Source organism: Heloderma suspectum, chromosome 6 (genome assembly GCF_057233095.1).
Source record: "Heloderma suspectum isolate Gila_16-S chromosome 6, 16-S_ref, whole genome shotgun sequence".
NCBI classification, from domain to species: domain Eukaryota; kingdom Metazoa; phylum Chordata; class Lepidosauria; order Squamata; family Helodermatidae; genus Heloderma; species Heloderma suspectum.
The window spans coordinates 47,284,047-47,310,503 of NC_139463.1; the positions used below are offsets into that span (position 1 = coordinate 47,284,047).

General features: G+C 47.1%; 1 protein-coding gene across 1 annotated transcript in view; it reads left to right on the forward strand.

Moving 5' to 3' along the window:
- The first annotated feature begins 1,403 nt into the window (after positions 1-1,403).
- ANTXR1 (ANTXR cell adhesion molecule 1) overlaps positions 1,404-26,457 on the forward strand; it is a 217,767-nt gene continuing 192,713 nt past the window's right edge. The window contains exons 1-3 of the mRNA XM_084804206.1: positions 1,404-1,860; positions 20,462-20,533; positions 22,910-22,981. Coding sequence (XP_084660332.1) covers positions 1,709-1,860; positions 20,462-20,533; positions 22,910-22,981 — 296 coding nt within the window. The 5' untranslated portion in view covers positions 1,404-1,708. The remainder of the gene's footprint in view (positions 1,861-20,461; positions 20,534-22,909; positions 22,982-26,457) is intronic.

A 26,457-nucleotide genomic window follows, 5' to 3' on the forward strand; every position in this document is an offset into this window, starting at 1 on the left:
AAGAAAAGCCATGATCATAGTAGTTTTTCAAAGCGAGGAGCTCCCACAGCCCTGCATGGATGCAGTGCAAATAGGTCCAGGGTGGAGGTGATCAGGCAGGTGCTGCAGCGTTAAAGTCACAGAATCATAGAATAGCAGGGTTGGAAGGCCATCGAGCCCAACCCCCTGCTCAATGCAGGAATCCAGGTCAGAGCATCCACCGCCTCCCCAGGTAATTGGTTCCATTGTCGTATTGCTCTAACAGTCAGGAAGTTTTTCCTAATGTTCAGCCGGAATCTGGTTTCCTGTAACTTGAGCCCATTATTCTGTGTCCTGCACTCTGGGATGATCAAGAAGAGATCCTGGCCTTCCTCTCTGTGACAACCTTTCAAGGACTTGAAGAGCGCCCTCATATCTCCCCTCAGACTTCTCTTCTCAAGGCTAAACATGCCCAGTTCTTTCAGTCTCTCTTCATAGGGCTTTGTTTCCAGTCCCCTGATCATCTTTGTTGCCCTCCTCTGAACCCTCTCCAGTTTGTCTGCATCCTTCTTAAAGTGTGGTGCCCAGAACTGGACACAGTACTCCAGATGAGGCCTTACCAGTGTTAAAACTAGTACTTCCCGGGATTTGGAAGCTATGCCTCTTTTAATGCAGTCCAAAATAGCATCTGCCTTTTTTGCAGTCACATTACATTGTTGGTTCATCTTCAGCTTGTGATCGACAACAATTCCAAGATCCTTCTCGCTTGTAGTGTTGCTGAGCCACGTATCCCCCATCTTGTAACTGTGCATCTGGTTTCTTTTTCCTAGGTGCAGAGCTTGGCATTTGTCCCTATTAAATGTCATTCTGTTGTTTTCTGCCCAGCGCTCCAGTCTATCAAGCTCACTTTGAATTTTGTTTCTGTCTTCCAAAGTATTAGTTATCCCGCCCAATTTTGTGCCATCTGCGAACTTGATCAGCATTCCCTGCACCTCCTCTTCCAAGTCCTTAATACAAAAGTTGAAGAGCACTGGGCCAGGAAGGAGCCCTGCGGTACCCCGCTCGTAACCTCTCCCCAGTTGGAGAGGATCCCACTGAGAAGCACTCTGAGTCCGAGTCCGTAGCCAACTGTGGATCCACCGGATCGCTGTCTCGTCCAGCCCACTGTGAGCTAGTTTGCTCATCGGGGTGTCAGGGGGCACTTTGTCCGCAGCGACGGGGCCGCCGGGCGGACGAGGGAGGCGGGCATCCCCGGGCCGGCTCCTGGGCAAGGGACGGGGGAGGCCGTGCGGCGCGGGGGTCCGTCGCCCCCGCCTCGCGACGGCTTCGCCACCAGATGGCGCCCTTGGCACTCCGGTGGGGAGGCGAGGCAGGACCCCCCCGCCGCCGCAGCCCTCGGCGGGGCGGGGGCGGGGGCCTGAGCCTTCCCACATTCTCCGAAATCTGGGGCGATGCGAAGAAGACGGAGAGGACGGAGAAGCGGGGGGAGACGAGCTTGTCCGGAAGCCGCCTCCGGCCCCGCGGGCAGGCGCGATGCTGATTCCACAGGGCTGTGAGCGCGGCGGCGAGACGCTCCGTTAGAAGGGCGGCCTGCGCCGGGGCGCCTCGCGGGATCCGGCGCCGAGGGCTTGCGAGGGCTGGCTTGGGGATCGGGGCCCGTCGGGAGCAGCCGCGTGGCGCCCCAGTAAGGGCGCCGCGGGCAGAGGAGCGACCGGCCCCCCGCGCGGCTGGCTGCTGGACACGGGCCGTCATGGCTGCGGCGGCGCAGGAGGCTTTCCGGCTGGGCGCGAAGTGCCTCCTCCTGGCCGCCGCGATGGTCGCCTGCGGCGGGCACGGCGGGGCCCGGGCGGACGGGGGCGCCGCCTGCTACGGCGGGTTCGACCTGTACTTCGTCCTGGACAAGTAAGTTGGCGCGAGCGGGGTGCCGGCGGCGCTTCCAGACCTCGGCGGCGCGTCCCGGCCGCGGCCGCCTCCCGCTGCGGCGCCGGTGCGGGGGCTGCGGCGCGTGACCGCGCGGCCCCGCGGCTGGGCTCGGGGCTGGCCGCGAGGCGCCCTGCGGCGCCCCGCGCCCGGCTGGCTGGCTGGGGGCTGCGCGGCGCGGCCCCCGCCGGGCCGGAAGCGCCTTTGCCCGGGGGGCGGCCGGCGCCGTTGCGGCTCCTGCGCGCGAAGCCCCCCGCTGCCTGTGCCCGGGAGGCGAGAGCGAGAGCCCCGCGGGGGCGCTCTGAGCGGTGGCTCCTTCACACGCGGAAACGAATCCCGAGTTGGGCAGCGTGCTGGAGAGCGCATCGCCGTCAGGCTGCTCTTAAAAGTCTGTGTAGTGTTTTCTTTCCCTAACTCTCTGAGTCACTTCTTCTTTGTTCCCGGTTAATGAAATGCACATTTTCCTCTTTGTTGCTTTCGCTGGCTAATGGTATCCAGAAATGATATGAAACGCTTACTCATGTTATTTACCCCACAGCTGACACGATGCCGCTCTGTTTGCGTAAGAGGCTTAGGACCACACTTGGGATTTCGGCCAGCCGCGCGGGGCCCAAGGATGACACTGTTGACACGAGTAATAGGGATAGGCCCAGGCCCAGGCCCGTCACACCACAAAATCAAAAGACTTCACTTAGGCTGTGGTCCAAAGAGCTACTTTCAGCATACCCCGAGAGCTGGGGCATGTGTCCTGTGGGGTTTTCGTTGGTTTTTCTTTGAAAGGCAGACAGTGGCTCCCTCCATAGCATACAGAGGGGACTGGTGGCTCCAGTGTCAGTGGAGTGGTGAATCCGCTCCTGTTTTCAGTCAGAACCAGTCAGGACTCTAAACTGCCCGCCTTGGAGAGCTCCTTTAGAGTTCTGACTGGTTCTGATTGAAACCCGTAGCAGATTCTCTGCCCCACTGGCATTGGAGCCACCAGCCTCCACTGTTATCATATGACAAATGGCCTTGGATAGTACGTTCCGTTTCCAGAGTGTTTTGCCAGTGGTATGGTGGCAGGGTTTACTGTTTGAGACGCACAAGCCCAAAGTTCCCTTGGTTAAATCACGTTTGTAACCCAAAACTTCCTCCAAGGAAATGTGGCCCCAGGGTGGTTCTCATTTCATTTTCACAGGGGCCCTGAGAGTTAAGTTAGGGTGACAGATTGGTAAGAGAGAGAGAGAGAACATTGGCCCAGGGTTCCCCAATCACAGCTAGCTAGCTAAGGGTTCAAAATCCGATCCATCTCCAATATTCTGTCCACTGCACCATCTTGGCTCCTTATTTCTTTAGTCTACTATTTCCACATTGAAAATGTTTCTAAAAAGCCATCTGGAATTCCAGCAAACTCTGAAATTATGTGACATACACCCCATGAGCAAGGAAGCACATTAGAAGTGCCAAATAAAGAAAAATTAAAATAAAGTTGCCAACTACTCCCATTAAAAACACTGCAGTAGGACTCCCCGATATCCTAGCGCTGTTAGAGGACACCAGCAAGCAGCTCTGGGCCAAACCTGGCCCCTCAACCAGAAGTGGAAAAATAATGGGAAGGATTACTCCTGGGCTGGCAGGGATGGCTGTTACTTTGTAGGCTACTTTGTGGGATGGGGGTTGTTTGGCCTGACACCCAACATTCTCTTCTCAAACCGGGCCTCTGACAAAATGAACTGCTGACCCATGTGTCAAGTCAAGAGCTCCTCAAACGGCAACAAGATATGGAGTGAGATCCTTAAGGCCGCAATCCGATGTGTTTTAGACAGAAAAAGAGTCCTACAACTCCCAGCATTCCCTAGCCAGCATGGCTGGCTGGGGAATGCTGTGAGTTGTATGGCTTTTTTTCTGTTGAAACATGCAGAGGATTGCACTCTGAGTGAGACAAATCCATTTGCTCCTTAAGAAAAGAAGCCGTCTAGTGCCTCCAGTGTCCTGTTTCAAAGTGCAAGAGCGGCCTCCTGCTTCTTGTGTTGGCCGGTTTAATTACTCTGGTCTAATATTTCCTTTTGCGTGCCCAAGTTCCATGCCTTTGCTTCAGGAGATGGGGAGGGACGCGAGGCCACATGGATGATGAGGGCTGCAGATGGCTCACCACAAATACGGCACTTCCCTGACAGAGTCGGGCCCGAGCGTGCTCTGCACCAGGGACACTCAAATGCTCAGAATAGACCTGTGCAATTTACTTAAATAAATCAGCTCATTTAATTACTCTGGAAAACTGACTACGTCTGATATCCAGGCTTGCGGGTGGGGGTTTGCTAGCATGGACTGGAGCGGCAGAGGGATGGAATGAAGAACGCGAGGGAGAGGAGGGCATGTGGATTTGGTGCCGGCAGGGCTGTTTCCCGCCAGTGGTGTGTCCAGGGGTTTCCAGGGCCCACCGAGCCAGCAGCGTTCCCTTCTCACCAAGGACTGGATGTATTGAGCTGCCACACACTCAAGCCAGGCCGTTTGTCCATCTGCCCATTGTTGTCTCGACTGGCTGGCCAGGGCTCTCCAGGGTCTCGGTTAGAGGAAGGTCTGCTACCGGACCTTTTTTTGTTTCTTTTCACTGGAAATTCTGAGGAGTAAACCTGGGACTTTCTGCATGCACAGCTTGTGCTTGTGGCTGAGCTACAGCCCCACCACAGTTCTCTAGGGCCTCCCCAAATCCTGGAGCTTGTCCTGCTAAGGCCAGGTCAAAATTCAGTCCTTGGACTGTGGGTGGGGCACATCCACACAGCAAGGCTGAGAGCAGCTGAGGGCAGAAACACAACGGTGCCGTTCAGGAGCAGGGGCGGCCCCAAAGCCAGGCCTTAGGTGCAGCTGGGGTCAGGGGCGTAGCGAGGCATTTTTCACTGGGAAAGCAAAGAAAATATTGGGGAGTCTGGAGGGTTGGGAGATAAGTCACCATAAAGGAGATTTCTGAAAAATGTTTTGCTAGGTGATGGTGACAAAAATAAATCCTAATTTATGCCTTTTGGTTAGGAACTATGGCTTGTGAAGTTTTGTTGTTGTTGTTCAGTCGTTCAGTCGTGTCCGACTCTTTGTGACCCCATTAACCATGGCACGCCAGGCCTTCCTGTCCTCCGCTCTCTCTCGGAGCGTGCTCAAGTCCATATTCATTGCATCGGTGATGGTATCTAGCCATCTCATCCTCTGCCGTCCCCTTCTCCTTTTTGTGAAGTTTACAATAAAGCAGTTAAATTTAAAATGCAATATTTTCCACCTACAAAGTAGTTGATAACAACAACAACAGTGGAAGTAAAGATGCTCGGATGGATACATGTGACCACTTGCATGTTGGATCCTTGCCCTTCCTGGCTGGTGAAATCTAGTAAGGAAGGGACAGCTGGTTGGGCCAGGGCAGGGATAAATGCCTCCTTATGGGAGTGGGTGATCCTGGGTCACCTGAAAGAGTCAGTAGTAACACCACTCCTTAAGAAGCCCTGCCTGGATCTGGTAGATCTGAACAATTCTAAACCAGTTGTACAGATCCACTTACTGGGCAAGGTATTTCGCCTGGGTGGTTGCTGACCTGTCCTAGGCACGCTTGGAGGAGACTGATTTTCTGGATCCATTTCAGTCGGGGTTCCAGCCTGGTTTTGGTACTCTGACTGCCTTGGTTGCCCTGTATGAGACCTGTGCCAGGAGAGGGAAAGGGGAGTGTGTGTCTGTTGATACTCCTTGGTCTCTCGGCAGTGTTTGACACCATTGATCATGGTATCCTTCTGGAGCAGCTGTCCAAGCTGGGAGTTGGGGGCACTGCTTTGCAATGGTTCCACTCCCACCTGGATGGTGGTTCCCAGAGGGTGCTGCGTGGGGAAGATTGCTCGGCCCCATGGAGCCTCCGGTGTGGTGTTCTGCAGGGGTCGATTCTATCCTCCATGTTGTTTAGCATCTACATGAAACTGCTCTGTGGGGTTATGCAGAGTTGGGGGCGGGGTTGTCATCAATATGTGATGGCACGCAACTCTCCTTCTCCTTTTCATCTCAGGCCGGTGGGGTGGTGGGTGTGCTGAGCCAGTGTCTGGTCTCAGGAATGAATTGGATGACAGCCAATAAACTGAGGCTCAGCCCTGACTGGACTGAGACCCCGCTGTTGGGTGGTTCCTCTGTCTGGATGGGGGAAGTGTGACCGACTCTGGATGGGGTCAGGCTCCTTGTGAAGGAGCGGGTGCTCAGCTTGTGCGTATTCCTGGATCCATCGTTGTCACTGGAGGCTGAAGTGGCCTCCGTCGTGTGGGGAGCCTTTTACCAGCTTTGGTTGGTAGCCCAGTTGCAACCCTATCTGGATGGGACAGCGTAGCAGCCATTGCCGATGCTCTGGTAACCTCTAGGTTAGATTAGTAATGCATTATTTATTGAGCTGCTTTTGAAGATAGTTCAGAAACTGCAGCTAGTGCAGAATTTTGTGGCCAGGTTGTTGACTGGGATTAGGTGATGTGAACATATAAGCCCAGTTCTGGCTTGCCTGCACTGGTTGCCAGTTTGTTTCCAGACCAAATTCAAAGTGCTGGTTTTAACCTATAAAGACCTACACAGCTCAGGACCCCACTACCAGAAGGGCCACCCCTTCTCATATGACCCTACCGGTATGCTCTTCGTTGTATGCCCCCTCTGAGAGAAGCTGGGTACGTGTGGCAGGTTGGGAACGGGCCTTTTCTGTGACAGCCCAGCATTTATGGAACACTCTTCCCATAGCGCCCACACTGCCATCTTTTTGGTGCAAGCAAAGACATGCTTATTTCCCCAGGGATTTTGACGTTAGTTATGGCCCAGTTGTTGCGGGCTGCTTTTGTGGTGTTCTCTAGGCTGTGAGCAGGGGAGGATTTTGTGTACTGTGGTTGAACCTTTTTCATATTGTATTGTTTTTGGATTATGTTTTTATGGGATTTATTTGTATTATTGGGCTGAGTATGGTTTACACTGATTTCGTTTTTTTCTGTTATACGAATGATGGATTTCTATATCATGTGTCTATGTTGCTTCAAGACTGCTTTTTGCAGTGGGAAGTGACACACAGCTTTACATCATCATCACCACCATGTATATTATGCAAGTCACCTGCCAGAATGCTCTGAACTGTTAATAGAGTGTAATGCGCCACGATAATGCTCTGTAAGGCAGCACTTGTGAGCATTCTGGCTGCATTCATGTCTGCTGAGCCCCAACAGCCTAACCACTGTCGAGTTCTCCTGAGGTAGCTGCTTCACAGAACGAAATAACAGCCCAGGTGCGCCCTTTGCCATGCCAGGAAAGCATTTAAGAAGCTCCACTTTAAAATTAAATTAATCATTATAAACATCACTTTGGACAAGCAAATGATTGACAGCATGTCACACTGGAATGATACATCTGTCTGAACTACAGATCCTAGAATAAACTGTAGAAGCACACACACGCTGTTCGGCAGAAGGGTTGCGGGCCAGTCAGCTGACACTGCTTCTCTTTGGCTCCACCAGCAAATCTCAGGCTCCCTATTTCGGTAGTTCATAAATGTGCATGAAAAAAGTTAAATAAGGTGAATTATTTGCACAGTGAAGTGGAGGTCTAAAACACTTGCAACTAAGGCTCTAGCCACACTGCATTCTTCAAACCGTTTTGAAATGGAACCAACTTGAAAGGATTTGGGGAATTGCAGTTCCATGAGAGTGGGCTAGGAATTTTCAGCACCATCTCAGCAAATCCCCAGAATTCTTTGGAACTGGATCAGCTTCAAGACTGTTTTGAAGAGTGTGGTGTGGTGGCTAGAGATCAGCGGTGGCCAGTGCCCATTGAGGCTGGTGTGGTGGACAGCAGGTCATGAGAGGTGGAGCCCAGGGGGTCATGAGAGGTGGAGCAGGCTTTTGAATCCCCAACATTCACACACACACACACACACACACACACCCTGGACATTCACACACACACCAAGGCATTCACACACACACACACACACACCCCAAGGCACTCGACACCTAAGTGCACATGCACAGATCTGAGCTGGCTTCTCCTGGCCCTTGGCGACATAACAGCGTCTCTCGTTCCCACGCTGTAGGAAAGGTGAAGGGGAGACATGCCCTTTGGGCCCTGCTGCTTTGGTGTGCTGGAGGTGGCTGCTTCTCACGGAGTCTGTTTCCCTTCCTCCTCACCTCCTGTGCCCAGCAGGAAAGATGAGGGATGTGGGAAGCCCTGGGAAGCATTGGTTGAAGTTGCCCTGGGCTGCACCTGCTTGCTCTCTTCTCTCGTTTGAAAGGACAAGCCCAGAAAATAAAACCCTTTGAGTCCGATTCTGTAGCCAACTGTGGATCCACCCGATCATTGTTTCGTCTAGCCCACTTTGAGCTAGTTTGCTCATCAGGATATCATGGGGCACTTTGTCGAAAGCTTTGCTGAAGTTGGGATATATTAAGTCCACAGCATTCCCACAGTCCACGAGGGAGGTGACCTGATCAAAAAATGAGATCAGATTCGTCTGGCAGGATTTGTTCTTGACAAATCCATGTTGGCTTCACGTAATCACTGCATTGTTTTCAAGGTGCTTACAGATGGATTGCTTTATCATCTGCTCCAGAATTTTCCCAAGGATTGATGTCAGACTGACTGGTCTGTAGTTACCAGGTTCCTCCTTTTTGCCCTTTTTCAAGGTAGGGACAACATTAGCTCTCCTCTAGTCATTTGGCACTTCACCTGTCCTCCATGATTTCTCAAAGATAATAGACAGCGGTTCTGAGAGCTCTTCTGCCAGTTCCTTTATTACTCTAGGGTGCACTTCATCTGGCACTGGAGATGTGAACTCATTCAAAGTAATGAGGTGTTCTTTGACCATATGCCTGTTGATCTCAAGCTGCAATCCTGCCCCGTCAGCCTATACTTCGCCTTTGCCAGGGGGCTCATAGACCCTCTTTTGGGAGAAGACTGAGCCAAAGTAGGAATTGAGCACTTCTGCCTTTTCCTTGCCATCTGTTGTCATTTTGCCATCCTTATTTAATAGTTGGACCACCATTTCTTTCCTCTGTCTTTTACTATGCATGTATCTGAAGAAAGCCTTTTTGTTGCTTTTAGCATCCCTCGCTAACCTCAGCTCATTCTCAGCTTTAGCCTTCCTGACGCCATCCCTGCAATTCTGTGCTACCTGCCTGTACTCTTCCTTTGTAGCTTGGTCTTCCTTCCACTTCCTGTATGTGCCCTTTTTTGTTTCCAGGTCATCTCTAGGGATGGGTGGAAGGCTTACCTCCGGGTCCAGGAGGGGGGTGTCCGCAGGGGGGGGAGGCAATCCGTCCCTCCCCCCTGGAATCCTAGCTGGCTGGCTCCGCTTTGCAGCGATTCCAAGGAGCCACTGACCAGCTCCAGAGTGCCAACGATACGGCCACCATTGATTGCTGTATCACTGGCTGGGTGGATTGACTTTTACAGTGGCATTTACCTTAAACTAAGACCTTTACGGCCACAAATGGCGTAGTAGATGCCATTTGCATCCGCAGTCAATCTGCCCAGCCAGTGATACAGCAATGGTGGCCGTATTGCTGGTGCTGTGGAGCCGGCTGGCGGGGAGGATCCAGGTGGCGAGGATTCCTCCTAGAGGCAGAGATAAGTCTTCCTATCCTCCAGGGACTCCGGGGGGCCAGATTCTTTTGAATCTGGCCTCACTGGGGTCCGTGGAGGATTTCTCTCCCATCCTTATAATCTCTAAGCTTTTTGTGAAGCCACATTGGCTTCTTCTGTTGTCTTCTGCCTTTTTTCTTGTTGGAATTGTTTGTCATCGTGCCTTTAGAATTTCCTTTTTTAAAAACTTCCACCCATCTTGGACTCCTTTTCTCGTTAGAGTCACTTGCCATGGGACCTTACTTATCATTGTTCTGAGTTTATTAAAATCAGCTTTCCTAAAATCCAGGGTACGCGTTTGGCTACACTCGGCTTTTGCTTCCTTTAGAACCAAGAACTCAAGTATAACATGGTCACTTTCCCCCAGAGTTCCCGTAACTGCTACTTGATCTACTAAGTCATCTCTGTTGGTTAGGATCAAGTTGAGGATAGCCGATCCTCTAGTTCCCTCCTCTACTTTCTGTAGGAGGAAGTTATCAGCAACACAAGTCAGGAATTTCTTGGAGGGGCCATGTTTTGCAGAATTTGTCTCCCAACAAATATCAGGGAAATGGAAGTCCCCCATTACTACTACATCATGCTTCCTTGAAACACTGCCAATTTGCTTTTCAAAAGTTTCATCTTTGTCTTCTCGTTGATTGGGTGGCTGGTAGTACACCGACCACGATGTTCCTTTTATTCTTTGCTCCATTTAGTTTAACCCAGATGCTCTTGATGAGGCTATCAAGCTCATCCTCCTGTATTTCTGTGCAGAGATACGCATTTTTTAGTGCAACTCCACCTCCCTCCTGTTCTTTTTGAACAAGTTATATCCTTCAGTTGCTGTATTCCAGTCATGGGAGTCATCCTACCAAGTTTCAGTTACACCTATCAAGTCATAACTTCCCTCCTGTATTAAGTGTTCAAGTTCATTCTGTTTGTTTCCTATACTCTGGGCATTAGTGTATAGACATTGAAGACCATGTGCTTTATAGTCTGGCTTTCTTCCTTCATGTTTCTGAAGACTATTATTGGGCGCTGTTAGAGCTGTTCTCTCCATTGTGGTGCATGAGCCTTCATCCATTGTTACCTCCAACTTTATGTCACCCTCCCCTGTAGGATTCAGTTTAAAGTCCTCCTGAAGAAGTTCTTCATGCTGTGGCCAAATACATTCTTCCCAGCCTTTGTGAGGTGCAACCCATCCCTTGCCAACAGCCCATCTTCCAGGAAGTATAGCCCGTGGTCCTAGAATCCAAATATCTCAGGCCAGCATCACCCTCATAGCCAGTCATTCACCTGGAGTATTTTTCTTTCCCTTTCTGTCCCTTCTAGCTACTAGAAGGATGGATGAGAAAACTATCTGGGTCCCAAAGTTCTTGAGTTTCCTTCCCAAAGCTTCAAAGTCTGACATTATTTCTTCATAGCTCCGCTTGGCGGTATCATTTGTTCCCACATGGATGAGAAGAAAGGGATACCTGTCAGTGGGCTTTATGAGTGTAGGCAACCCTTCATTCATGTCTCTAATCCATTCTCCTGGGAGACAGCATACCTGGCGAGTCTATGGGTCTTCGCAACATACTTGGGTCTTGATCCCACGCAGCAAGGAGTCTCCCACTCCTCCTCCTCTTCTCTTCTTGTTGTTGTAGGCCTGGGTTTCATTGCCCCTGCTTGACTGACCTTCGGCCTCTTGCTCACTGTCATGCAGCTTCCCCTGTAATTCCTCCTCTGCAGGCTGTCCTCCAGTCTCATCCTCAAGTACCTGGAAACGGTTCCATAGGTCCACTGCCTCCAGTGGTACAGAGTGGCTTCTAGTTCTTCTGCTCCTAACTATCACCTTTTTCCAAGGAATATCGTCTACTTCATTTTTCCTCATCTCAGCATTTTCCTCTTCTGCCTCAGCTTGCTGTTGCTCTTCTAGCTTCTGTTCTTCACTTTGCTGCTGTAGTTCTACAGTTCTGTCCAAGAACTCTTCGTGTTATTCCCTGGAGGGTCGACACTCGCCGCTCCAGTCCTCTTACTTTTTCTTCCAACAGCGTGAAGTTTGTTCCATCATCTGCTCATTGACGGACTTTGATTTTTTACCAGAATTTTGTTCTACTTGGGCTAATTCACATTAGTGCGAATTAGTTGATGAGTATTAACCAATGCAGATTAGCACATTTGCACAAGTGTGCATTAGCAAACTAGGACAAATCTCCCCACAAAGTTAAAAAAAACCAAACCACTGTCTGCAAGTCCACAGAATCCACGGGATTCGGGAAAAGCTGGTTCGCTGCAGAATCCACAGGTTGGATTAATAGAAATCCAAACTCATTTGAATCTGTTGCAAATTTCTCTGGTATCTCTAACTGTGACCAAGTGACTTGTGTGCCTGCTAGTTCAGTCTGCAGATCAGCAACAGTTGATTTCTTTTATCTTTATTTATTTATCAGTTATTTCTTTTATCTTTATGCTAGACTTGGATTGGACAGCCCTTCAAGTAGAGGATACCTTCAAATGGGAGATGGTCCTCAAGCTGCTCTCTGTAAAGGATGACTCATGGCCACCCTAAGACACGGGACCCCAGGGAGGCATCCTCAGGCTGCTTTTGGTCCTCCAGGTCTTCTGTGGAAGATCTGAAGAGGTCTCTTCGGGGTCTGGGTTGGATAGGATCCTGACCACATCCTGGCCATCATCTCTCACCTTGACTATTGCAATCTTCTCTCTGGTTTTTGGTTGTCTCGCCTTGGTGTGGTCACATCCATCCAGCACTCTGCTGCCCAAAGTAGTCAACTCTTTTGTTGTTCTGACCATGTGATTCTTCTTCTTAAATCCCTGTTAGAGATTGGTGAGAATTTCATTTCATTTCAGTTCTGATAAGTATTTACCAAAATTCGCTATGTTCTCCATGTTGGGGAGAAAAGGAATTTGAGATTTTAAAAATGTGAATGTGGGAGAAACAGAAACCATCAGATTCATCCATACAGGCTGAAGGCTTTGAGTGCTCAGCTCTTATAGGTCTGGCTTTGAATCTCTGTGTATTCCACCATGTGGGTGGTGCTGAATTAGGGTTGCCACCTCTGTCTTTTCTGACAAGCTCCTCGTCTTTAACAGCTCTATGGCAGGCAGGTATATCATGGCCCTTCCATGCTGGGAATAGCTGCCGGTGCAGATGTTGTTTCAGTTCGTTGGTGTTTTTTTTATAAGAATTTACCAGAATTCACAGCGTTCATATTTGGGAGAGAAAGAATTTGAGATTTTAAAAATCCAAATGTGGGAGAAAGCGAAATTGACAGATTCACCCATTCCCAGTCCCTACACTGGCTTCCTGTCCTAGTTCCATATAAGGTTTTGGAACAGGAAATTATCCTCAGAAATCCAAGCTGATGGGCATAGACAGGCTCTTTTAACTGGTTCAAATCCAGCCCAACCTTGGTCAGAACCAAGCACCACGTAGTCTTTTTGAATGAGGATTAGCAATTGGAGTCACATTTAGTTTTCCCATCTTGTTTTGTCCTTTTGTCCTGAGGAACAGACTGTTGCAGATTGTTGTAACAGCAACAGCTCTTTCAGGATGCTCTGCCATCGCATAATAGCTGTACATTAAGGATACTTTCACAAGGAGTTTTCACAAGGAGCTTAAACAGGAGTTTGGAGTGTTTGTTTGCATTTCCCACATCTCTGAATCAAATGCAAAGATCCCAATGATATAAATGTAGTAACTTGTATTTTAAGAAGTCTCTCTTCCATTTTCTATATCACACTAATGACATTTACAAGTGACATGTTTCAGATTTAAACGTTCCCTTGATGTCGTTTGTGTACTACTATTTGAAGCCTCTTTCTGTTAGCTGTGGAGCCAAAATGAATAGCGCTGCCTCTATTCTGTGAAGTTTATAATGAATGCTTGAATTGAGTTTCCTTTTGAGTCATGTAATTCTGTTCATCTTCTTGTCATATTATCTCGTTTTCTTTCCTTTGGTGGAAGGGGGGGAGGGCTGTTACCCCCCCTTTAGGCTCATCCAGGCATGTGTGCTCACTGTGTATCTTACCATGCAGAGATCTCCAGATAAAAGCAGGCATTGTAGGACTGTGCAAAGGTTCCTTACCCTTTGGTCAAATTTCTGTTTCCAACAGAGGTAAGGCAAAATTTTGAGAATCACCCAGTGGAGGTCAGGGGAGACAGCCATTTGACTTTTGGCTGGGTGAGTTACTTACTAAACTTACTTAAGTCTCAGGGCCTTTCCTTCATTTATTCTTCATTGGAAACTTTTCAAAAGGTAAATGCTGGATCGGGTAGCTGGAAAGTGCGTCTCCCATCATGGCGGCAGTCATCATTATTTTTGTATAATGTCCCTGGAAGCAAAGCTACATGATTGTGAAGTGTCATTTGCAGGCACACTGAGTTCTTGCCCCAGTTACAGAGCATGTAGTGGGAGATGGACTTTCCATCCGGGGGGGGGCGGGGGGTGCTAAAAGAAGAAATAATGGAGCAAATGCCCCAGGGCTCTCTTTAATGTATTACTGTAACTTTAGTGAAGTTCCCACCACCACCAGAAAGCTGCTCCCCCCACCCAATATCACTCCCCACCTTTAGATGGGCTTTGCCCCTCTCCACTCCCCTGCGAAACCACCAAATATTCTGCTGTAGAGACATTTGGATTAGACCTAAAAAGTGCATTACATCTGCTTTGTTACTTCAAGATACATCACCATTTTTACCTCTTCGTGTTTAATATTTGTTGTTAAATTGAGCAAAACATTGCAGCCCCCGTCCCCCAAATAGAGCATTTGACTGAAATTCGACCAAATGAGCCTCCAGGTCTTTCTTCTGTTTATCTGAAACTTGGCAGGCCTGGTCCTCTCAGAAGGGGCAACTATGCCTGCAAATTCCATCCCATACTGCCAAGAAATAGAAAAGTTATTGGCAGTTTCTTTTTTAATAACATCAGAATTTAAAGGCATCTAGCACAAGATCCCCTGGCCTTATTTGACATTTGGAAGCTTTTGTCCCCTCCCAAGGGGCCACTATGAATGAAAATTCCATACCATTCTGTCACACAGCAAAAACGTTACAGTCATTTGATGATTTTCAAAGAGAGTTAGTGAGATGGATGAGGCTTTGGATTTTCAAAGTGAGATGCAGATTCAGCCTGGAGTTGAAACGGCCAGCCTCTAAAACAGTCCAAGGCGAATTGGGCTGTTTTCTGAATTGCTGACTCTTATGGTCAGTGCACATCCTCACTCTTTTCTTTAGGGCCCATATCCCCCCGCCCCAGCCTTTTCTCCCCTGACACAAGTCTGCAGCGCAGATGTGCTTGTTCTGCCGTTCCAAGACTTGCTGATAACAACGTTTGAAACAGATTCCAGGCCCGATCAGGGACACTTTTTCCTTTTCAAACAGAAAACTGGGGCCGCTTCTACTATTGTCCCCATGAAAGTGGCCTGGTCCACATCCTCCATCTGAAGGACATGTTGCATTTCCTGGATGGGAATCAGGGAAAGATTCTATGCTATAAGCTTACCTCTGTAAACTAGGAGCAAGCATGCCAGCTGGGGCTGCAAGGATTTCTCTTTTCCAGGGGAGAGATTCCAGTGCAAATGTTTTATCCTCTTTTGCATGTCACGGGGCTGAGTTTTACCATGAACACCAGGCTTGAAGGCTAAACACTGGTGAGCCTTGGATGAAACCAGCGTCAAGCGGTACACAGTGTGGGGTTCTTTATGATGGAATTCAATTTGTCTTCCACTCCTTGTTCCTGGTAATGAAATGCACAGTTGGGCTGTAAATTCAAGTTCCTGCATCATCCTTTGACATTTGAGACCTTTGGCTGTGAAGACCTTTTGGCTTTGGTGGGGGGAGGAGGTCCTGAGCTGGGGGACTTCTTGGCTTTTGGTTCTTTAAACATCTAGTGCGTCTAGAAAGAAAGAAGGCGTCCTCTTTGAAAAGAAGCAGAATGTTTTGGGTTTTTTTGCTGGCATTCAACGGAGTGGTGGTAGCACTTTTCTGTGTGAAGAGATGTGTGGGAAGCTCTCATGGAAAAAAGAGCTGTAATTTTAGATGTTTGGATTCTTGTTCCAAGGAGAGAAAAAAGCCTGAAGATATACTTATGTGGCGAATTTAAAAAGTGGTGTGTAACTGAGAAGGGCTGCTTCCAAACCGCCAAAAACGCATGGCCTTAGTCCAGCGGAACCCGAAGTTGCAACAGCAGAGCATGGCAGCAGAGAATAGAGGTTGTAAGCAACTGCTGTGAGTTCTCAAACTTATCCATTGGCATTAAAAAGTATGCATAACTTCTCTAAGCCATGGAAAATAGATCAATGTTTTTAAGTGCTGTGACTGTTTCTTATTCACAGCTGCTTCACTGCAAAGGGGAAAAATGTGGAACCTTCTTGAGAGATCTCTAGTGCGATGGGTTCTGCAGGCCAGGATCACACCGCAGGCCTATATTTTCCAGCGTCCCATATCCAGCTGTCCAAGAACCAGCTGTCTGAGGGGAGGGAAGAAAATGGTTTTAAACCTCCTGATGGCTTTCTGCTGTCTGACAATGAATACAATTGGTAGCTTTATCAGTTGCCTTAGCTCTCCATCTTTATAACACTTAAAAGATAGTGCACAGGGATTTCTCACCAACTGAACCACAGTTTACATGTTTCACTTAAGTGCTGAACTGAAAGTACGTTTGCTATGGAACGTTGTGTACAAAAATTGGGAACCGGGGTTGGGTTAAAGGGAAGAAGAAAATGAAGACCTTTGCAGGGAAGGGAATCTAGTCAATGGGGGGGGGGGTATCAGGAAGCTTACTGGGAAAAACACCAGCAGCATCAACTCTCCGCACCCCCCAGTGCTTTAAGCATCATTTGGTGGTCAACACAAGCAGCGGTGGGACTCCTAAGAGCAGCCCAGTAGCTACCATTTCCCCTTGCCATGCCTGCCTTGGAACAACGCTAGATCCCATTGGCCAGTCTGGGTTGCCATGTTTTCAAACAACGACCCTGGAATAGGGTGGCCGCTTGTGAATCACTAAAAGAAGAGGGCAGGCGTCACCCCAAAAGAGAACAAAGGAGGACACCAATTTGCATATGCTAATTTATATGTATAGATGCAAAAGTGTTATAATTTGAACTGAAATACAGTACATCTCACCATATTGTGGAAGATGTTGACCAGGTGAGGTTTGTGCCTTGCGCAGTCTGCTGTCCAGGTGCTGTTGATGGGCAACAGTTCCAAGGCCCCATAGTGTCCCCCCCCCCCCCGTCTTCTGGCCCTTTTTTTTTCAACCGGACTTGGACTGGAGAGCCTGTCAGACAGAGGACTGTCCTTTGAAAAAGAGAACATAGCCACCCTACCCTGGAATGACACAATGTCATCACATAACACTGTTCTAGGGGAGAGAACATTTTTTGGGGAAACCGTGGCCGCTAGGGCTTTGCACCAAACTACATTATTTTCTTATTTTTTTTAAAAAAAATTATTACATTTATATCTAGCCTTTTTTCCTCTTGCAAGGAACCCACAGTGGCTTACACGGTGTTCCTCCTGCTCTCCGTTTTAGTCTCACAATGATCCTGTGAGGGAGGTTGGCTGGAAGTCAGTGACTGGCCCAAAGTCACCCAGTGAGCTTCATGGCCGAGTGGGGACTAGAACCTGGGTCTCCAGAGTTGCAGTCCAACAATCTAACTGCTACACCACCCTGGCTCTATCTTAAAAGGAAGAAGAGGGGAAGAGCAGCTGCAATCGCTGCTTTCCCTCGTAAATCCCCCTCTAGAAGTACAGATGCTCCAGTGGAGGCTGGTGGCTCTGATGTCAGTGGGGTGGTGAATCCACCCCAGGTCTCAGTCAGAACCAGTCAGAACTCTAAAGGAGCTGTCCAAGGAGTGACATCGGAGCCCCCAGCCTCCCCTGAGATGCTCTGCCCCCTATTGCTGGAATGCCCTCCTTTCATGGCCTGCAAATGGAGCTGTGGATGTGGGCTGGACCATAGTTAGCTCAACACTAGTAGTGTGGGAATCCTGGAGACCAGGGCTTGCAGGTGGTCCAGCGGCTCAAGCGCTCCTTCCTCATCCTGCCCCCTCCCTCCTTCCCTTGTGCACATGGCTTAATACATTACTTCTTACTCTGGTCCAACAGTTTGTTGTCTTGTCTGAACTGGCTTGTAGCTTGCACAAGCACTCCTGCCAAATCGAGATGGCAAACCATGGTTCTATCCTATGATCCGTTTCTTTGCTTGTTAACCTATGCAAAAAACTTCGTAGGTTCACCTGCAAAGATGCTTTCATGTATATTTTGTGTTGCAAGTATGCTCCAAATCCTGGAGAATAGAGACAATACCTTGTATGGATGAGTCAGAAAATAGATTTCATAATACTGCAGTACCAGCCAAACTGACTCGTTTTATTAGATTTAAAGAAGGAATACAATCCTGTTGTTTTTTTCTTTGTGAATTGGGAATCTTTTATTAATTATTGGAAGGCAAGGACTCATTACTGAAAGCAAGATTATCTGTTTAATCTTTTCACGTGTATAGGATTAATCTTGTGTTTGATGTAAATTTCTAGACTGGAACTTGGGTAACTTCAGTCAGTTGTAATTCTGGTTTTATTCCTTGTACATTATATTTTAAATGCAACCTGGGGCTGATGCAGAGTAAGGAATCTGAACCTGAGCGAGAAATCATGCATTTGTAAATATCGAATATGCATTTGATATGGTGTAACATACAATGTGTGTGTGTTGCTCTGGAAAAATAAAGTTTAAATTTAAAAGTGGGTTGATAAAGAGACAGCTTCTTGGACCATAATGGAGTGGACAATGCAATATGAGTCCAATGCTGCCACACTGTAAATTTGGTCTGTTCTTCTTACTAAGAGCCACTTCACAGTACATTCCATTTTTAAGTGCATACCTAGGATGTTTTCATCGAACACCCAAATTTGTACAGTGTGAATGCGACTACCATCCATTAGCCCACACATATAGAATACCAGGTATGCTCACCATGGAGCCAAAATTACCTGCAGTTTCCTGTTGAATGTACTGTTGCAACCCACTTTTCTGAGAACTCCAGGGTTGTGAATGTTACCCGGGTTTTGCTTTTCCTTGGAATGGGGTCACTGGAGGCTTATGGAATTTTTGTGATATATAGTTTATTTCACACACACACACACATTGAGCATAAGATGGAGATTCACTGCATCAAGACTCCAACAGATACTGCTCTCCCTTAAAAGGAGAAAAAAACCTCAGATTTTTAGGTGGGGGGGTGGGGTGCTGCCCAGCTCCTTCAGTGTTCCAAAGAAACCCCGAGCTCTGACCTAGCTCAGTTCTGTCTCAGCTTCAACTCTTTGCCTCAAAAACTTGCCACTTCTTCACAAAAGTCTTGGAGCATTTCTACACCATGTTTAAACCCCACAACTTTACAGGGGCTTTCTGCTTCCTTTTTCTTTGCCGGATTACGACTGGCTCCTTTAGACAGCCCACATGCGCTCTGGAATTGAAAACTTCCTTTCTCCTCAATGGTCTATATGTTCAATGAAACTCCACCATCTAGTGGCTGAATTATAGCACTACCCGTAAACAGCTGCAAGGTCAAAATCAATGCTTTATGGTCGCAGGTGGCGCACAACATGCCATTTGTGCTACAATGATTTGCTGCCCTTATCTGCCATATGGGAATAATATTGCAAAACTAATAGGATTGTTGTAAGCATGCCTGAGTTAGTGCCTTCTCGGTGGTGGTGCCCAGGTTGTGTCACTCACTATCCCAGGAGGTTTGTTTAATCCCCTCCTTGCTGGACTTCGGACACCATGTCAAAACGACATCATTCCATTACATTTTTTTTTACCTGGACGAGAGTTAAGAATGCAAACAGTTAATTGCATGCTTCATTCTGGCTGCAGGAATGCTGCCTTTCTTGGCCCTCTTTTCTATCTATTTCTCCTATATTCAGTGCTTGAAATGGGGTGGGTAGCACCATCCCACTCCTTCTCAGGTGGACATCCTCACATCTGGCCTAATCATCCCACTTCCATTTCTTCTCCCAGTTTGGACACTGGTTATATTGATACCTAGTTTGATTGTTGTCTTCGTATTCGTTATGATTATTAGCAGGTCCTTGGGGGCTCCATATGTGGAAATATTAGAGTAATGATGGAAGGATGTCTATGTGTCCTATTTTACCGAGGACAATCCTCCATTTGATAGGCTGCCAGAGGACTGTTATTTGAAGGACCATCCTCTCTTCAATTCCAGTGTAAAGATAAAGAACCATAACAACTGTTACTTATCACAGTTTAGCACCTGGGCAGCTAACTGAACAAGACACATAGTCTTCACCTCTACTGTGAGAAGGCCTGTATTTATATTTAAATTATAATCATTATTTCTAAATTTGCATCTATGCATATACATTAGCATATGCCAATTTTATGCAAATCACTATCCTCTTTTGTGCTGTTTTTGCACGATGCATTTCCTCTTTCCTGGCTATTCAGAAGGGGCCACCCTTGACGTAGGTGAAGTGATCTGAATACTCAAAAAGGTACTATAAAAATTGCAAAGTTTTACTGAGAGCTCCACCAACCCATTTAAGAATCTGCCCCTCTTTTTCAAATGTTGCAGATGATCAGCTAGAAAGCTCTGCCAAGTGGCACGGTCAGGCAGCCAAGGGAAGCCAGCATGGAGCGGTGCTCAGGTGGAGATGAGGGCCAGCTCTTGCATTACTTCTGTAGTGTCATGTCAAAAGTCCAGCACAGCTGTTGGAGATTCTTGTCAAGGAACAGGCCCAAGGGCTTACCGGGAGCATAAATCATTGGCATATGCCTGTCAAAGCAATGCATGAAATATGGACATTCTCCCTCCCAATGCCCCCAGCAAATGTGAAAGGCATTTTAGCAGGAGATCAGCACTGAACTTGATGAGCTATGCAGATGTCCAGATGAACCAAACTGTAATAAAGCAGCAGCAACCTAAACGTTTCTATAATTAAAACAATATTCCCTGGAATTATTTTTTTTTTCCAGATCAGGAAGTGTCCTGCACCACTGGAGTGAAATCTATTACTTTGTGGAACATCTGGCCCACAAATTTATAAGGTAAGAAATTATGGCCAGTTGATAGCAGAAGCAAAGGATGAGAGGTTGATTTCAATGGTCTTAACAATGCTTGGGCTCTTAGAGTATGATACTATGTGTATTTACTGAGAAGTAAGTTCCACTATGTTCAGTGGGGTTTACTCCCAGGTAAGCCAGTTCTTTTGTTTAAAACTTGCTTTTGAGTAAACATAGGATGAGGCTATATGCCAGCATTACATTGTGGTCTCCATATCTCATCATGAGTCACACCAGATGAGAATCAAGCACATTTCATCTTTCTTGGCTTGATTTGAGCTTGTGTACTTGTAACAAAGTCCTTCTGATTCTCAGTGACATCACTGCTAAGAAGAATCTATTGAGCAATTTCCCAATATTATTATTTTTTTAAAGATAAGAGTTTATTTTGCTTTGAGCTTGTTTTGTGTTGGGATTATTTTAATTAAAGGAAGGGAACATAATTTCCAAGGCATCCAAAACAGTTTTCTTTCTCTCTCCCCTTCTCCCTCTTTCCATTTCCAAGAGCAAGGAATTCTGGGAGGTGTGGTGGTGGTATCTGTCTCTACCTTCTATTCAATCCTTTCATTGGGTGCATCTTTAAAAAAAAAAATGTTCTAGCCCTCCTGTTATGTTTCTAGCCCTACACCATGAACATTTCTTACTTGAACACCAATTTAGTTGTCTTGCCTATTTGGTGAGGTGTCAGGAACTTGTTAAAGATATGCCCATATAGTCTCTGTAGCCAATTTCTTGCAAATATTGTTCCTAGGGCTCCCTGGGTAGAAGGAATGACCATGAAATTAGTTTAAATCTGTAGCATAGATATCAGTGGAGGCTGGTGGCTCCAATGTCAGTGGGGAAGGGAATCCTCTCTGGGTTTCAGTCAGAACCAGCAAGAATTCAAGGTGTGGAAGCCATCAGCCTCCACTGATAGATATGCTTCAGCTGTCAAGGCAGAACTACAGATAACTGTCAGAGGTGAGCTCAGGCCCAAAAGCACTCGGAGCTGAAAACCCCAGCAGGACCAGGAAAGCTATTGTTACCTAGGCAAGGTCCCAGTCAGCCAGAAAGCCAGGAGGGCCCAGTGGTGATCCAGGATGGGTGGAGCCAGTCAGAACAGTTTGCCACCCAGGGAGAAGTTCCAAGCTGCGGTTCTAATTTCCCACACGCAGGAAAGCCGCACACAGAAGATTTCTGTTTCTAGCCCTGGATGTTTCTGACAAGATCACTGTGTGAGTCAACCAAAACTCACTGGGGCTGTTCACACAACACACTAACCCACACTCAGTTGTTGAGTGTGGGTTGTTGTTTAACCGTGAGTTAGCATGTTGTCTGAACCCAGGACATTTTCCACAGGGTAGCTTGTTAACCATGCAGTGTGACTTGTATCCAACAACAAATCACGGGTTCTCAAGGTGGCTTGTTCAAGAAAAATAAGCCACACTGCATGGTTAACAAGCCACCTTAGGGAAAATGTCCTGGGTTCAGACAACACACTAACCCATGATTCAGCAAACAACCCACAGTGCAACAACAACCTACACTCAACCACTGAGTGTGCATTAGCGTGTTGGTAAACCCAGTCTATACTTATACACCTGAGAGTACGACCCATTAAACTCAATGGGATAGACTTTTAGATAGACATGTATAAGATTCATTGTAAAAGATGTTGTGGGGTTATTGAGGGTGACCACTCCTGTCTGACTCTATTCATATTAAAATAATCTCAACATTTTTGTGGAACAATATGATCAAAATCAGATTGTACATTTAAGTGTCCCAATAAATTCAGTGCTTCAGTGGGGACTTCTAAGAGAGGAACTGCCTTGTTTCAGAGTAGGGTTTTTGCATCTGGGGCCTTGCTCAACCTGGAGCCCTCCAGATATGCAGGATAACAGCTTCCAGCATTCCTGACCATTGGCCATGCTGGCTGTGGATGATGAGATCTATAGTCCGGCACATCTGGAGGGTGCTGAGTTGGGGAAGGTTGGAGCTGTAGGCACCATCTCTCCCCCACTGAGCCCAAAGTTATGTCCCTGGGAAGCGCTGCCCATGTCTTCCAAAAGAAGCATCCAAAAAAACAGCCTTGAGTGGAGAGGAGAGTTGCCTGTGGGGAGAAAAAGACAAAGATTAGAGATGCAAGGGGAAACCTGGGATCACGCCTGCCCCTCACCAGAAGCTTGCCATCACCAATGGGCCATCACAAACCTAACGCCACAGTAAGAACATCTGAATCTCTTCGCATCACTTCAGTGCGTTTCAGTGGAGTCAGGTAGTTCACATGCTCAGCTGCAAGTGTAGAGGAATCAAGCAAGATATGTGCATGTGTGAACCAGGTCATGGATTGTAACTCCTGGGTTACTCATCTTTCTGCAGCCCCCAGCTGAGGATGTCCTTCATTGTTTTCTCAACTAGAGGCTCAACTCTAATGACACTTACTGAAGACAGGTAAGAGGGGAGGGGGGAGGCAAGGGCTGCAAATGCCATAGGCCAGCCTGCCCCAACCGGGTGGTATCCAGATGTGTTGGACTACAACTCCCAGAATCCCCCAGCCAGCATGGACTACAACTCCCCAGGGATTCTGGGAGTTGTAATCCAACACATCTGGAGGGTACCTGGTTGGGGCAGGCCGCTTTAGTCACCTGCCCACTGAATGTTACTTTTGAAGCAATAAAACAATTTGGATAAGTAAACTGGTGAAGATAAATAATATCCAAAAAGCTTGATAATGTGACTTTATACAGGCTACAAACATAACAGTCATCAAGCAACAGAAGAGAGCAAAATCAAATTGTACAATCATATCATTCAATACCATAAATAACCAAATGCATTTCGACCATATCTGTATGTTTGATCATATATTTAGGAAGCAGGTTTTTAAAACTAAATTTGTTTTTATAATTGCAGGTGGAGACACTAGATTGAGGTGTGTGTGTATATGTGTGTGTGTGTCTTTCTATATACCTTTTAATATACCTTTTTACATACTAGACCAGTGAAGAAGACCAATGATCAAAACATGTGTGGCTATTTTTGGTCTTGATTATTTCTGGTATTAAATGATATGATTGCACAATTTGATTTTGCTCTCTTCTATTGCTTGATGACTGCATGTGTGTAGCCTGTATAGATAAAGTCATGCTACCAGAGTTTTGGGATTGTATTCATCTTCACCAGTTTACTTATCCCAATGGTTTTATTGCTTCTTGGTTTGAGGTTCGGTTACATTTCCTGTTTGGTCTGGAATTCTACTTTTGCGCACGTGCACCCTTGGGATTCAGCCTAACCCAACGGAAAGACTTTGCAAGGTCAGCAGCAAGCATGACCATTTCCAAGGCATCACACGCGCTCGAGGCCATCACTCCCCAAGGACTACCCTCCCCAGAGGAGGCCGTTCGCCAGAGGTGGCGCAGCTGTTTGTTTGGCTTTGCTCCTCATTCCCACCATGTGACAGGCTTGGAGGGCGCTGGCCAGGGCTGGGCATTTTCAGTCAAACATTGGAGCCTCCCAGAAATCAGATGGGATAGCACCCACATTGCTGGCCTTCCCAAAAGGCTATAAAACCTTCCCATTTCACCATTTTAAAAATTATTATTATTACTGTGTCTGTTTTTTATTTTAATTGCAATTTATGACTGTTTATTTTATGGGTTGTAGTTTAGTGTAAACCTGCTTTGAGCCTTGTGGTAAAGTGGCATAAAATGTTTTAAGGAGTGAGTGAGTGAAAGAATGCCAAACAAGCATGTGTATTACTTCTTATTCTCCCGGGCTTTTTAGTCTTTCAGTTTTTAATATGTGTTTGCATTTTTTAGATCCTTGTACTGCTTCTGTCTTCTGCTGTTGGTTTTACATTGGTTTTATTCTGTGGCTGTTTTAATCTGTTTTAGATTTTACATTGTTTGAGTACATTTATGTATTTTATGGTTCTAACCTTTATTTTGTGAACCACCCAGGGAACTTCAGCTACTGAATGGAACAGAAATGCAGTTAAGTCGGGATAGGGACCTGTAGCCCTTCAGATGTTGTTGAACTCCCATTATCCCTGGCTATTGGCAATGCTGGCTGGAGCTGATGGTTGTTGGAGTCCAACAGCATCTGGAAGGTCACAGATTCCTAGCCTGCAGTAAATGAATGAATGAATGAATGAATGAAATAATATTTAAGAGATTTTTATCAGAAGCATTTCTGAAAACCTTTCTGTTTAAAACCAACAGAACAGCTGCAATAGCCATCCACTTGCACTTCTCCTTCGTACATCTCTGTTAGACTGCAGAGTGCTCAGCCTTTACAAGGCTCAAGTTACGTCCAGGTCAGAGGGGCCGGGCTCCTCTAAAAAGTAACCTCCATCCTATAAGCTCGGTTTTGCCTGCTGAGAATTGGAAGGCTCCCCTGGAGACAGGCAGAGAAAGCTCAAGGGGATCATAGACAAACCCACAGGGAAGCAGGAACCAGAGTGGCCACCTTAGTATCTGCTTATCTCTCTGCTAAGCAGCTATATTTTCATAGGAGCTGGGGGTGGGGGGAGCAGAGAGAATTAGCTACAAAGCAGGAAGAGATTTGTTGTTGTTGTTCAGTCGTTCAGTCGTGTCCGACTCTTCGTGACCCCATGGACCATAGCACGCCAGGCCTTCCTGTCCTGCGCTCTCTCCCGGAGCGTGCTCAAGTTCATATTCATTGCATCCGTGATGCTATCTAGCCATCTCATCCTCTGCCGTCCCCTTCTCCTTTTGCCTTCAGTCTTTCCCAGCATCAGGGTCTTTTCCAGGGAGTTTTCTCTTCGCATTAGGTGGCCAAAATATTGGAGCTTCAGCTTCATTATCTGTCCTTCCAATGAGCACTCAGGGCTGATTTCCTTTAGGATGGACTGATTTGACCTCCTTGCAGTCCAGGGGACTCGTAAGAGTCTTCTCCAGCACCACAGTTCGAAAGCATCAATTCTTCGGCGCTCAGCCTTCCTTATAGTCCAGCTCTCACAGCCATACATTACTACTGGGAAAACCATAGCTTTGATTAGACGGACCTTTGTCGGCAAGGTGATGTCTCTGCTTCTTACTATGCTGTCTAGGTTGGCCATAGCTTTCCTCCCAAGGAGCAAGCGTCTTTTAATTTCATGGCTACAGTCACTGTCTGCGGTGATCTTGGAGCCCAAGAAAGTAAAATCTGTCACTGCTTCCATTTCTTCCCCTTCTATATGCCAGGAAGTGATGGGGCCAGATGCCATGATCTTCGTTTTTTTAATGTTGAGTTTCAAACCAGCTTTTGCACTCTCCTCTTTCACCCTCAACAAGAGGCTCTTGAGATCCTCTTCGCTTTCTGCCATTAGGGTGGTATCGTCTGCATATCGGAGGTTGTTGATAATTCTCCCAGCAATCTTAATTCCGACCTCTGATTCATCCAACCCGGCATTTCTCATGATGTACTCTGCATATAAGTTAAATAAGCAGGGTGACAATATGCAGCCTTGTCGTACTCCTTTCCCAATTTTGAACCAATCGGTTGTTCCATGTCTGGTTCTTACTGTTGCTTCTTGACCCTTGTACAGGTTTCTCAGGAGACAGATAAGGTGGTCTGGTACTCCCATCACTTTAAGAATTTGCCACAGTTTGTTGTGATCCACACAATCAAAGGCTTTAGCGTAGTCAATGAAGCAGAAATAGACGTTTTTCTGGAATTCTCTTGCTTTCTCCATGATGCAGCGAATGTTGGCGATTTGATCTCTAGTTCCTCTGCCTCTTCTAAACCCCGCTTGTACTTCCGGTAGTTCTCGGTTCGCATACTGCTGAAGCCTAGCTTGTAGGATTTTGAGCATCACCTTGCTGGCATGTGAAATGAGCGCAATTGTGCGGTAGTTTGAACACTCTTTGGCGTTGCCCTTCTTTGGAATTGGAATGTAAACTGACCTTTTCCAGTCTTGTGGCCAC